The following is a 14,412-nucleotide window of genomic DNA, read 5'->3' as shown; positions in this document are numbered from 1 at the left end:
GCTCTCCACACAGAATCTCAAATCCTGGAAGCATATTAGGATAGTTCAGGGTATGGCTCCATCCTTTGGTGCCATCAAAGGGACTCTATGTGCCCTTGCAATGGAAATATCTGTGTAAGAGTCAGACAAAATATGTTTTGATAACAACTTCGTAACTTCCTCAGTTAGGTCTGTGTTTTGGTCAAAAGTTATCTGAACCCCCACAAGCCTTGACTTCAACTGCCTTGAACTAATACCTAGGTGCTCAACTTTGACTTTCACTTGCTGCATATCCTCAAGGAGTCGAGAAGTAGTTTCTGAAAAAAGCTGCTGCACATCTTCCAAGTTAGATATCCTTTGTTTGACTTCACTGCATCTGGTGCTCACGTTTTGCAGACCTTAATCCATTGAATCCAATTTTCTCCATATATATTCTTGGCCTTTCTCTTATGTGCCACTTTCATTTCTGGATTCTCCACCAACAACTGTTTGAGGAGAGCACAAAATGAAGTATTTAATTCTTCAGAAGTTGGCTGTATCACACCTCTCGTAACTTCTACCTCTGACAGATCCACATGTGGTGACTCAAACTGTTCGCCATAGCCTGAACTTGTGGCTGGCTTGCAGCAGGGAGCTTTGAGTTATATAAACCATTCACATTATTGCTCCACAGGGACGGGTTAATAGTTTGTCCAGATGGTAATTGTTCATTATTGTCCAACACTACATCAATCCTCTTGAGAGGAAGAGCAGCTCACACGTTTGCCACTTGTAGAACTCAAGATGAATGTCTGCTAAAGATAGGCTATTGTGGCAGATTCGTCATATAACACATGGAGGTTCAGTCTAAGAGAGCTGCTATTGTGTCTATTTTGGATGTACTGACTCAGCCGACCTCTCCAGTGTGCTCTACTTAGCGGGATCGAGAAGTAGATAAACAGGTCCTGGGTACCTTGAGGGTCTGAACCTCCCCCAGTGTCTCTGGGTTGCTCCCTAGTCCCGTCTGATAGCTGTGGCTGCAGCCCTTCGGTTGGTGCTTGATGACCCTCAGCTTCCTCCACATACACCTGTACCTGCACTTTCTGCATTTTCTAACATATAGTAGATGTGGGGGAGTGGTCCAGTGACTCTTCCCCCTGAAGTAGGCTCCTCTTTCCACTGCTGCCTACATCCATTTTGCTTTTGAGGGATGACAGGAGATTTTCCCGGTGGGCCTGCTGCCTCATTATGTGATGGAAGCCTGAAGTTTACTGAGGGAGGGCGCTGTGGAATGGGCTCCTTCCAATGTTGGAATCAGTATTTGAATACTGGCCCTGGGACATGCTTGCTGGGAGCCATGAGTTGTTCACTTTGGAGAGAGACTGAGGAAGAGAAGTGCAGGAATGTAGAGCAAAGTGGAATGACGTGGGAATGGCAGACTGGTGACACGAGGTGGGAGAGGCCGCCTGGATATCCAAAACCTGCTGTTTACTATTACCAGACAGAAGGGAGAATGTGCTTAGGCAGCCTTGTGGGCTCACTGCTTGGCTATTTCCACCCTCCCCTCTACCGTGCCAGTGGATAATTCCACAAGCAAAGGATTTTGGAACTTGAAGTGGTGCGGTCCATAAGGGTGAAAGCAGGCTGGAAATGTGTTTAAGTGCAGGAGGCTGGCTTTGCGAGGAGTTTCCTTTGTGGAGTAGTATTTCAAACTTTTTGCTCCAACCCCTATTTGGTCTGCTAGAGGGACTAACAGACTTAAAGCTTTGTTGGTTTGTCAGAGTGGTGATAAAATTAAATTAGAGCCACAGCCAATGCAATCAGCCTGATAGATGAGATTCTTGTGGTGACCCTCTGCAAGAACAATATGATATGCTTTACAGCACAAACTGCATTGGATGAAAAGTCTTTATGGACCATAAAAGTGAGAAGCACTATCCCAAAAGTCCTCAAGTGATCTCCTGCAAGCCCTTTTTACTTTTTGAGGTATGAAGCATTACGCCTGGAGAAAAGTTTGGGGTCTGCTCAGTCTGAAACCTGGTATAGATCAACATACTTAATCAGTTTGTGAGGAGGCTAGGGCATCTTTTAGTGGAAGCAGGAGTTACGAGTATGTCTAAAACTGGATCCCAATCTTCAGATAATCTTTTTTCAGTCTGTAGCAAATTTACCATTTCTGCTAGTACTGTGACTCTAAAATGATATAGGTAAAACTGGTTTCACCTTGTTGCTACTGTAAGGCCATAGTAGATGGTGCAAAAAATGCTCCAGTGGCATAGAATTTAAGTATCAAATGCCAGAAATGTGTAGTTCTATTTTCACTCTGCTTGGGTTACAGTTAAAAAGGCACACACACACACACACACACACTCACTCACACACACACACACACACACACACACACACACACATACACATACACATACACATACACACACACATAAAACATAGTGGCGGACCTGTGAAGGTAGTTATAATTAGGACCTAGTTTCTATAGAAAAAGCTGTATTTTGCTTATCTACATCTTTGGTACCGCTTGCTGAATCTTCACGTATTGTTCCCAGAAAATTCGACAGTCATGAGAGCTGCTGTCTGGAAAATTTTCTGGTGATCCGTCAAGTGGGGGCTGTGATAAAGGGAGGGTGAAATTCAGAGCATTTCCAATGTTAATTCCCATAGGAAAAAATGAACAATGATGGCGCAAAAACCACTGGATGGAATTACACCAAATTTGGCAGAAAGGTAGCTCTTGGTCCAGAAGGAGCCCTTTTTGTTATTTGGTGTAAATCTGTTCAGTAGTTTTTGAGAAATTTAAGGAAATCCATATTTGTATATATAGGGACGCGAAGGATTCACGACCCCTCCCAATCTCATGCAGAGATCTGATTGGCTCACAGGACTTCAAACAAGGAAGTGTTGTCAGCCATCTTGGCACTCGACTTCAGCCGAGTCCCAGAAAAAAATGTGAAAAACATGAAAAGGAGCCAGGGTAGGGACACCCTGACCCCTTAGCTCTGGTGACAGGGTCCCCGAGGGACCCCTCTAGGATAATAAAGCAATTTAAAAAATAATAATAATCTGGGGCAGTTTTTTTTTTTTTTTAAAGCGTGGACTCCAGCACTTGTTCTAATGAAGGTCCCGGGGGCATGTTAAAATAAAGGAGGGGCCACACAGGCCCTCCCCCCGGGGCTTACTGAAACCCTGGGTACTGCCACCTCCCTGGGGCTTTATGTTACATTGAATGCGAGGGGCAGTGTGTCCCCTTGCGCCCCAGGGACCACCACCTCCCCGGGGCTGTTTTGATTATATTAGGGGGGGGTGGCTTCATGGCCACCGCAGTCCCAGGGAGAGCCACCTCCCTGGGGCAACCATGTAATTTCATGCAGGGGGGGCACAGGGCCTGCCACCTCTCTGGACCAACTTTCAATAATATTCGGGAGGCCACCAACTTCCTGGGGCCCAATTTCAATAATAAGCGAGAGGGCCACCTCCCCAGGGTCAACTTTCAGTAATATCAGGAGAGCGCCACCTTCCCAGGGCCAACTTTCAATGATATGCAGGGGGGCTGTGCACCCCCACCCAGAGCCCCGGGGACCCCCACCTCCCTGGGTGCCAACTTTCAATAATATGCAAGTGCAACGCACCCCCGCAGCTTCGGGGACTGCCACCGCCCCAGGGCTGAATTAAAAAGAGATAAAGGGCCCATTGTGGAACCCAGGCCCTGGGAACGACCACCTCTTGGGGACAAATTCTGATGTTGGAGGTGGACTGCATATACCCCCTCAGGAGCCAATAATGGCCCTGGGGACCACCACCACCCCCCAGAGTTGGCTCCTGCTATGTCCCTGCTAGGCACCCATCCCCAGGATGTAGCTGTTTGCTCTCACCTGACTGGAGTTTTGACAGCTCCTGCCAATTCAAAGCAAACACTCCGCTCGCAGCAAGTGAAAGCTGTCAAGCAGCTCTCACTTGCTGCGAGCAGAGGTTTCCTCTGTTTCCCCGCCAGCAGAGATGCAGGTAGGGAAACAGAGGAAACAATTGCTCTCACAGAGAGGGAGCTGCATCTTTAGCAGCTTCCTCTCTGTGACAGCAATGCCAGCTCCCACAGAAGGCGGGAGCTGCCTGGGACTGTAGGGGCTTTCAGGCTCCCTCAGAGGTCCTATTGCACACTAGGGGCACTGTGGGGCACCGAGGACAGATGGCTGGGCTCCAGGGGATGGTGTCTTCAGGGCCTAAATCGGCCTGGAGAGGGGGGCCGCATGGCCTCCCTCCCCCCGCAAAAACTTTGTAAAGGCCGGGCCCCATGGGACAGAGGTTGGCCGGGTGGGCGGAATTGTGCAGCCCAATGCCCCCATAAAAAATTTAATGTTACAGCCAGGCCTTGCGGGATGGGGTTCCCGAATTGGCCCAGGGAGCGCAACCCTCCTCCCTTTAAGGCCAGGTCCCCAGGGCCAAAATTGGCCAAGGAGGGGGCCTGCTGCAACACGGCCAAATGCCATGTGCAGTACGGAGTTGGGTGGTTATAGGGGGTTGGCCACAGGACCTCCTTCGCGCACAGCAAAAGCCCTATGTGACAGTGGTTGAATAAACATATAGTAATAAAAATTACATTAGGTTATAAAACCCCTTAGAAACTACCTGAAAAAAACAAAGGTTACATAGACATTATGGTTAAGAAGTCGAATTTAAAGAAAACCTTAGATATGTACTTAAAAAACCAAAGGTTACAGGGACATTAATGTTAGGTTCTGAATTTACTCGCACAAAACCAGAGAAATTCAGAAGTTTTAGTTACAGTTATTTCGAATAACTATAGCTCACGGCCTAAGGTAACTATAACTTGCGCCCTCACAATGCACTGCTAATTACCCCAGATATTACATCACTCATGAAAACTTTTATAATGTCAATAAAAATATCAAGGAAACATTAGAAGTCAAATTATTGAAGAAATGACTGTGCATGGCAGAGGTGAAAGTTATATCTACTGCCACCTCAGGTGCTTGTGGAGGGTTCTTTCGTTTTCTGGTGTGTGGTTTATGATTCCTGGCAGCAATGGCTTACAGCGTTGCACAGAAGGCGGTCCTGCACCATGTTGCATTCCTGGAGGTCATTGTTTTTCAGGAGTGTTGCTTCTTAGGACATAAAGCATGGTGGTCAGAGTTTGCTAAAAACATTGCTCCCCTCAAGTGTTTTTTTAGGCCAGAATCTCAAATTAACCAGTCCTTCCCAATTCAAGGTGACACGTGTGGTGTTTCTGCTGTTTCTCTAATGGAAGTTTCCAATCTAGCATGAAGATACTTTCTTTTTATTGTAAACTTCGGCCAAATAAAATTATTTTCCTGAGATCTCTGTAGCAGTCCTTTGCAGGTACAAATTCACCTATGTAGATCGAAAGGGCCAAACTGGGAGTATCTTCTACTCCAACAGATATTTCAGGTTTCAAAGAGTATTAAAGAGTCTGCTAGTCTTATTTTCCCCTGTGTACTGAGTGTTTCCAAATTCACAGCTTTAGGAGACTTCCATATAGTGGGAGATGATGTTTGATCTCCCAACCCCCAATAGGCTTTTAGAAGCCTGCTTTTTCCTTTGGCCTCAGTCAGCTGAAATCAAATCCTACACATGGGGCTTGCCATTGGCTCAACTTACTATTTGCTTCCTGGGATTTTGTTAAGAATGTTACCTATTTTCCAGTCCCCTGATTAGATCACACAATGATTTTTTTTTTTTACATAATAAGTCTGACAAGTCATTTTCTACTACAACTACTGATAAGCACAATTACTCCCAAGTTAACAAGTCCAAGCTTTCTATCGAAGTTGCCTCACATCCATGTGATTTGACTGATGGTCCTCAGACTAAAAATGACATTAATAAATGCCCTTTTCAGACTTCTCTGATCTCTGGATCACTCTTGCTCTTGTGAAAATCAAACAGGCTTAATGCCTGGTCTTTTGACCATTCTTCTAAATTGCCAAAAGTCAGTATAACACTGCACTCAGGAACTATAGAGGGCAGATAAGAGATGCCAGGTTACAGTATTAGTCATCTCTCACCCAGAGGCCAGTAATAATTTTCAGGAAATGTTTAGGATTGTATGTGAATTTGTTCATCCTATGTGTGCTGTTATATCCATCTCTCCTTCGGCTGAACCCTGTGAATATGTTACCCTATTATAAGAACTAAATACTGATGATCTATGACACTTCATATTTCTGACTCTTTTAGTTTGGTTACTCGGTTATCAGATAATACAAATACATTGTCCAGCCCTCTAAAATTGTTCTGTAAGATCACACCTCTATCTCATGTTCATACTACTGAATTGATCAAAGTAGTCAGATTTTGTTCTTTTGATGACTTCTATCCTGTCAAAATCTTTCATCTAATGGCCTTCTACGTAGCTCTAGCAATTTTCTCTTTGAGCAAATCTCCCTATCATTCAGCGGTGATTCCCTCAGAATGGAAAAGAGCTTGTGCAAATCCATTATTTAAAAAAAACAACCTTGTGTCCATGAAGTCTTATGTTACTGCCCTTCCATCGCTCTGCTACTTTTATTTTAAAAATCACAAAGGAGGGTGCTAATGCCACAATACCTTCATTTATCTCCATTAACTGTTTAATTGAGTTTGCCCAAGTTAGTCTTTGCCCTTTTCATGGCATTGAAGTGGCCTTGGTTGCTGCCAGAAAAAGCTCTGCATCATTTTAGGCTAGGGCAGTTTTGCTACCCTTATTCTCCACAACCTCTTCATGACCTTTAACACTGTGTTCCATGGAGCACTGGTTGAGAGGGTGCAGGGGATAGGGCTTAGGGGACAAGTGTTACACTGTATTACATCCATTCAGATCACAGACAAGTACAACTTGAATGTGGAGTGTTGTGGGGCTCCTTCATAAACTTACTTTATTTAATCTACTTCTAGGCTCCTCTCGAAAGGTTTGTTTTGTCTTTTTGGTCTATTCGGTATGTGCTACGCTGAAGACACTCAGCTTATCCTGAGATTAACAAACAGCTCTGAAGCAGTCCAAAAAAACATTTGCCACTGTTTTGCTGTAGTTGCAACATGGATGAATCACAATTGTCTAAAGCTGAACACAGATAAAAAAGAGGTGTTACACGTGGCATCCCCTTTGATCTGGTGGTTGTACTGGTGGCCTAAAATGTTTGGTCAATGTCTGACATTTTTATGAACTTGAAAAATGTGTCTACTTTAATCCCCTATACTCATTTAAATATTTAGTGTCCAAAGTATGCTCTGTTTCTTTTGTTTTTTAGTAGTAAAGAATGTCCTTTCTTTTCTTCCTTATCATTTGCCCTTAACTGTTATCTAAGCCTTTGTTGATTCTTGCTTGGACTCAACTAACGCATCTATTTAGATATTGCTGCTTCTGCACTTCACTCAATGCAGTCGGCACAAAATGCCACAGCTCCACTGTTGCTTACACGTTTTTGCAAAAGCTCAGTTACCAGTCAAGAAACTCCACTGGTTTCCACTGCAGAAAAGGATTATGATAAAAAGTCTGTGCATATGTTTTAAAGATGTTCACAAAATTCCTTACTTAATTCAATTATTCAGCAGGTATATTTCCTCATACTCTTTGTTTAGCTCATGCCTACTTTTGAGTCTTCCCTGAACTGGAAGGTGGTTGTTCTTTCTTCCTAAAGTTGATCTGCCTCCGTAATTACCTCCACAACAGGCTTAGCACCATCACTAGTTCCATGTTGTTCAGGGAAAACTTGAAATCTCTTCAGTGCATCATTTGGCTCTGAATCTTAATTTTGGCTTAGACTTAGCTCCAGGACATCTACAGGCATTAGCTTTGTTACAAATGTCTGAAGTACATTAATAGATCAAATAAAAGCATAAAATAGGCAGTATTCCCTCCTATTCCGTATGGGTATATCAGGCTGTAAGGAAATTCAAGCCTTGCTTTGCAATGCAATTGAACTTTCGTCTTCAGTTTCATGTGAGTTCCAGCTCCAGTCTGATTCTGTTCTTCATTGCTGTCTGGGTCTGTTGTGCTGCTCTTTCATGAACCAGTTTTCTTTGGAATTCTTCTGGAATTTTCACAGCAGACACCTGATCCATCTCATGTTACATTTCATGAATGAACAAGGTGGCTATCAGACTGCATTGCCTTCCCTCAGAACTACCAGGACCAAAACATCAGACAAGTCTCAGGCCTTCATTATGAGCCACCCACTGAATTCTTTGGGCTGGAAAACTGCCACTCCAGTTTTCCGCCCGCTGGCCCTATTACGAGTTTCCTACTGGTCCAGCTGGAAACAGGCCACAGCATTGACGCTGGCTCATAATCGAGCCGGCGTCAATGTTGCGTCTTTCACTGCCTGTAATTGAGACAGTGAAAAGTGCAACGGGGCTGCCCATGGGGGCCCCTGCACTGCCCATGCCAAATGCATGGGCAGTGCAGGGGCACTCATGGGGCCCCTGGCACCCTGTCTCTGCCAGCCTTTGCATTTGTTGACCGGCGGCAACCTGGCAGTGCCGGAAAACCGTGGTGGCTCCGCCAGTTCATAATGTGGAGACCGGACCAATGCTTTGGCAGCAGTCCGACTGCCACCGCGAGCCTGGCGGTCCCAGGACCACCAGACTAGTAATAAGGGCCTCAGTGTCTTATCCCTGGCAGGCCCATGGACCATCAAATATAATTTGAAGCATGTGTTTATTTACAGATTTTAAAGAAGTGGGATATGTTAGCACACCCAGCAAGCACCAACACCCACCAGAAAAATGTACAGAGCAGGATCCAGCCTTGTCCGTATCAGTTCAGTGGCCCTCAGCCCAAAAAAACTATAACACAGTCTAGACGAATGTTTTAAAGATGCTCATAAAATTCCTCAAGTATTTTAATACAGGTGGCAAATGGAAAACATGAGGGCTACCATGACAAAATGATCTCTTGTTTTACTAATGCAGTGGTGGCCATCAAGCCTTTCCTTGCACTTTACTATGATTAGGTTGCAGGTTGACTAACATCAACCATACTGTCAGTCATGAAGCTTGTCATATGCAACCCAAGTTCGAGCAGGTAGGAGTGTACTGTGTTTAACACATGTTGGGTACTTTGGAATGTCTCGCAGAGAGGTGCTTGGTAGGGGTCTCCCCTCTTTGTCTGACCTACTGGTCCACCACTAACAAAGCTTCAACCTTTAGAGCAAACTGTGTCTCCACTTGACGAGCTACAGGGGGAAGCGGGTTTGTTTTTCATCGAAAAACCTATGCTTTGAAGATGGACCTTTGCAAAGGGCCTAGGAGAGCGAGTTGAATAGTGGCATTCATAATAAATAATATGCAGCATGTATGTCTGTGTACGTGGTGTAAAAAAGTTGTCTTAGGAATTATGAGAATATATTTTAAATGTACAATCAACTCATGATTGCATAGTAAAACATTTGGACTTTTGTGATATCTTAGGACAGCTTTTAGAAAGACACTATTTGGAGCTTTTTGATAGACCGGTGAACCACCTCGTCTGCCAAATTTATATTCCCGATCTAAAGGGTGAAAATGTAATCTCAGACATGCTAACTGCTGACAGTTTTTATTAGGTAAACAGGTTTTCACTTGACATAAAAAATCTTTTGAATGCATACAGTCAGTTACATTAAAAAGCACATTTAATGAATTTCATATTTTATCAGATATAACTTCAAGAACATTTATATATCTTATTTTGTGCTTATCACTTGGGTTAGACAAGAGGATGAATTGATGAGGCGATAAACATACTTTGTCACTGAAATTAATGAAGATATGTACTAGATGATGGTTGTTTTCTGTTTTAGTCTTGTGAATCTTACTCTAATAAATATAATGTTATCACTGATGGCAATTGACAAAAAAGTATAGTATTGTATGATGTTTTTCATATACTTCTTACTCAAAGTGCTCATTTCTGATGCTAGGGAAGAGAGTTGTTTATGACAGACAATGAAATACTGACTGAGAGACGCAAACACGAACTAGACCGTCAAGAATTAATGCATCAAAAGAGGGTTGCACTGGAAACGAATAAAATCCTTAAGGAGCAGCAGGAGAAAGAAAGGATGTAAGTCTTCAGCATGTCTCACTTAAAAAACAAGATTACATTTCACAGAAGTAGATAGGATACTACATATTTTGGTGTTTCAAATTACGTTTTCTTTGCTAGTGTATCTCAGTTTCTCAACTTTTTTGCCTTTTTGTTTGATGATAATTCTTAAAAATATGAATTGTTTTGGGAAAAAGGAAGGTACTTGTTCCATTTGTCACCCAACCCCTTGATTCAGATTCTTTGGGCATTTAGCTGAAAGTCACATGTCGAATTGTTAATGTTCATTGTGGTTATTCAGCAAAACAGATGGAGATAGTGTTGTTGGGGGCTGGAGGGAAGATTTGTCATACCAGTCAAGACACCTCATATGTTGTATTAAAAGTTGTCCTTACTGTAAACACACTGTAATATATTTGAATTGCTCTCAGTGGAATGTCAACTTTTCCTTGAGTACACGTTAAAAGGAAGTTAATTAATCCTTTCATGAACGTAACTTATGCCAAACATTTCTCACGAGCCTACCTTGATGTGTTATTTACATTGCTTTATTTCATAGAAATTGGCAAAGCCCATGAACATATTTTCGATTAACAATTCTTAAGACTTTGACAGTAGGCTACCACCTGTCCTCTCATCTGTGAAACAACGCCTTTCCGCCCACTATCTCTCTTCATTTTTTGTCATCCCTGAACTATTCTTCTGCAAGCACATGTAGGCCTCCATTCTGACATAAGGTTTTTCTTTGTGTGACAAATGTAGTAAGGAATGTGGTCAGAGAGAGACAGGGAGAGAGAGAAAGAGGGATGGAAAGAGAGGGAGAGAGAAAGAGAGGGAGAGAGAGAACCAAGGGCTGCTATTCCATTTTAAATTGTGCCATGTTTCATATTTTCCTATAACTATTTTCTTTATTTTATAAAAATTCATGTAATTCTAAAGTATTCAGTTGAAGTGAAAGGCCCAGTTCTTGTCATTGCAGGCAAGAAACAGCAGGAAGCAGGCCAACACAGCAAAGCAAGTAGCAAAGTGGCTGTCCCTCATACAGCACAGCAAACAGCAAGCAGTAGGACAACACAACAATGCAGTTGCAGAGTAGCAATCCCTCCTGGCAGCACAGCAGTCCTTCTTCCTGGTAGAGTGTCCTTGGTTGCACTAGAGTTCTGATTTGGTGGGGTTTGGGGGCCAGTATTTATACTTTGGTGCCCTGGTTCTGGAAGGTGTGATAAGCTTCCAGACGCAAGCCTTTGAAAGGTGCAGATGCCCTGCCTCCCTAGCCTGACCTCCGAGCTGGCTGGAGTGACAGTACAGAGTTGTTAAGCCCTATTGTGGGTGGACAGGACAATTCTATTCAGGTGTAAGTGAGGCAGTGCTAATCTCCCCCCACCGATCAAGTAAGTTAATGTCCCATTAAGGCTCAGCAAGTCATACCTAATCTCCCATGATGTGTGTGTCTCTAAAGTAAATGCACAAAGCCCAGCTGTCACCAACCCAGCGTGTATTAAGAGGCAGTAGAGGTACACAATGTTTAAAGTAAAAAATAGCAAAAGTGGTATTTTCAGACTTACAAGTTCAGGGACATCAAGCTCCATATTTCTACCTTATGCTATTTGGAAGTTACACTTAAAAGATGTTTTACAGCAACCCCAATGCTATCCCATGGTAGAGAGGGCCTTGCAACAGTGAAAAAAACAAATGTAAGAGTTTTTCACTATCTGGAAATGTTAAACTTAAAAGTACATGTCCAACATTTTAAATACACTGCACCCTGCCCTTAGGGACACCTAGGGCCTACCTCAGGTGTGACATACTTATAATAAAAAGGTAGGCTTGGGCCTGGCAAGTAGTTGCACTTGCCAGGTCGAAATTGCAGTTTTAAACTACACCCAGGTATCTGAAGTGACAGGCCTGAGAGATGTTTAAAGTGCTACTGTAGTGGGTGGCACAATCAGTGTCACAGGCCCACTACCTCATTTAATTTACAAGCCCTGGGCACCTAGAGCACATGCACATGCACTTTAGTACTGGTTAGTTGTGGTATAGTGCCCAGAGTCCTGAAGCCAACAAAAACTAATTAATCAAAAAGAGTAGGAAAAAGGCAAAATGTCTGGGAATGACCCTGCAGAAAGGGTTATTTCCAACCGGAATAAAGTGCAGTAGGCTGCTTTCATAAAGAACAGAGAGGTACCGTCCAAATACAAATGTTTACAGTATATGGTACCATAGTGTGTATGATACATTTGAAACTGCTTTGACCCCAGTCAACCATCTTCTTTTTACACTGAGAGGAGCAGGCTTCATAGCCAACTGGGGCTCGTTTGCAAGGGGCTTTTCCTTATTTAAATAGAAATCCCCTGAATGAAGATGAAAAGCTTTGCACATTGATTCTGGAGTCCATTTTGAAAGACCCTTATAGCAAGGCCTCCTGGCAGCATTTGTCAGGAAGCAACTGGAAGTATTGAAACATTGGTCTGGTTTGTGCATGGAATTTTTCCAAGGATTGGACAAAAGGTTGTCACCAGTGACTGCCTAGTAGTCCTGATAAGTTAGTTTTCCAAACACTAGCATCTCAGAATACAATTGAACTAGGTAGAGACCATGAAAAGATGCTGAGAACATATTCTTGCTGTGCGCTTGGAGAGGGCAGATACTTGGAATGGCTTCTTGTGCTTTAGAATTGCCCACAAGGATCAGACCAGCAGGCTCCTATTAATCTTTGAGATAGAAAAGGCTGAATCAGAATTGTTTTTGTTTGATAAATTACCTGAGCAGCTGGGATTAGACTTGCCTGGACCTTACTGAAGCCCTGACTGGGGTGAGTGGTTCATCTTATCTCCCATTCCTCGACTTAGACCTGGACCCTAGAAGCCTCACATAGTTGTTTGGGGGCTTCAGGGTGAATCTCGAGAAGTGATCCAACATGTGCGAAAGGTTTTGACTTAGCATCTTTGATTTCTGAAATCCTATGACAAGGTCCCAGTGCCAACTAAGAAACTGAGAAATGCTGGGCATTGCCAGCAGGATTTCCTGGTTTGTTCCACTTGCAACTTTTCTCCCATGTGGAAAAATGCTTCAGCACAACTTTGTGGCAAAGGTATCTGCCCTTGTGGTGCCCTGCCTTGCTACAGTATTCAGTCCTGCCCTAGTGGAGGATTTCTATATCCTAGCACTGGCAGTGCCAGGATGTCTGGTATATATATGAAACTACCTCTTCTGTCATTGTTGGGTTTAGACATTCAGTAGGTCATCATAAATTCACTCTGTCGCTCTCCTTTGACTCATACATCTATTTATCAACCCACTTATTCATTCTTGCATTCAACCACTTACACAAACACAATAAAACACACACAAACTCAATAATATAGACAAGATAAATTGAAGAACTAAAAGTAAAAACAAAACATGCTGCATCTAAACGAGGTGGGCATATGCTTGCAATAACTAATATAGATAAATAATGTAGTTCCTGACTGCCAACTTCCAATGGTATTGTAGTTAGTGCATCATTGTTTTAAAGTACCAACATTGCTGTCAAATGTAGAACCAATGCACTGGTCATCTTGAAATGGTCAAATAATAATACACTATTGACAATGCCGACTCATGATGGGTGCCTAGTTTATATGCGGAGACCGCATGGCATGTGGTGTTTTGCAGAAGAAATAAGCAGCAAGCAAGAGGCTTAATAGTACTGTATGGGCAGCTAATGTATGCTCTGTAAATGAAAATAAAAAGAGAGGGAGAGACATGAAAGGGTACCCACTAAAAGGAGAAAATAGAAATTTAAAGAGAGCCTACCAGCCCTGGCACTGAAGTGCACTAATTGTCAAGCAGACGTTCAAATATGATCAGACAAATGCCATCACTGATAGGGCAAGGGAGCCAGTCAGTGAACTGGGCTGATCCCAGGCTCTGTGCTGTCATGGATGAAAGTTGAGTGTTAATGGCACTCATACAGACTAGTGGCAAGAGAGAGCCCCTCTATGTATGTGTATGAATGTAAATTTATTCTATGCCTGTTTTAAGTATCTTAATGTTTTTTTTATTACAGGATCCTGGTAGACAAACCAGCGTGTTAGACTGTCCGAAGAGATTCTAGCAAGAATTATTACAGGGCAGGTCTTCTACTCCTAGGGTTTCTCGAAGGAGATAATAAACACCAAACTCCTTGCCCATAAGGATAACACTGGAGCTTTCGTATAGCAAAATACATGTTTGCAAGCTTTAATATGTTCAATAACCATCCAGTGTTAAAGGCATATTGGCTTTACAGTTGTGTTTCATAATAAATGAATCAGGCCTATTACTTTTGTCAGAACTTTTAAAAATGAACAGATAACACCTATAGCCTCTAACATAGTTTTTCCCAAGGAATCAGTCTATAGTCTTTACCAATAGCT

The 14,412-nt window shown here is 43.0% G+C and overlaps 1 protein-coding gene across 2 annotated transcripts in view; it reads left to right on the top strand.

The window, feature by feature from the left end:
* The window catches only part of USH1C (USH1 protein network component harmonin), a 605,394-nt gene that overhangs the window by 340,837 nt on the left and 250,145 nt on the right, over positions 1–14,412 (top strand). For both annotated transcript variants that reach the window (XM_069223746.1, XM_069223747.1), the window contains exon 12: positions 9,888–10,030. In XM_069223746.1, the coding sequence (XP_069079847.1) occupies positions 9,888–10,030 (143 nt within the window). The remainder of the gene's footprint in view (positions 1–9,887; positions 10,031–14,412) is intronic.

The sequence above is a fragment of the Pleurodeles waltl genome, chromosome 3_1, assembly GCF_031143425.1.
Source record: "Pleurodeles waltl isolate 20211129_DDA chromosome 3_1, aPleWal1.hap1.20221129, whole genome shotgun sequence".
Lineage (NCBI taxonomy): Eukaryota > Metazoa > Chordata > Amphibia > Caudata > Salamandridae > Pleurodeles > Pleurodeles waltl.
This window is presented reverse-complemented; position numbering and strand designations above follow the sequence as displayed.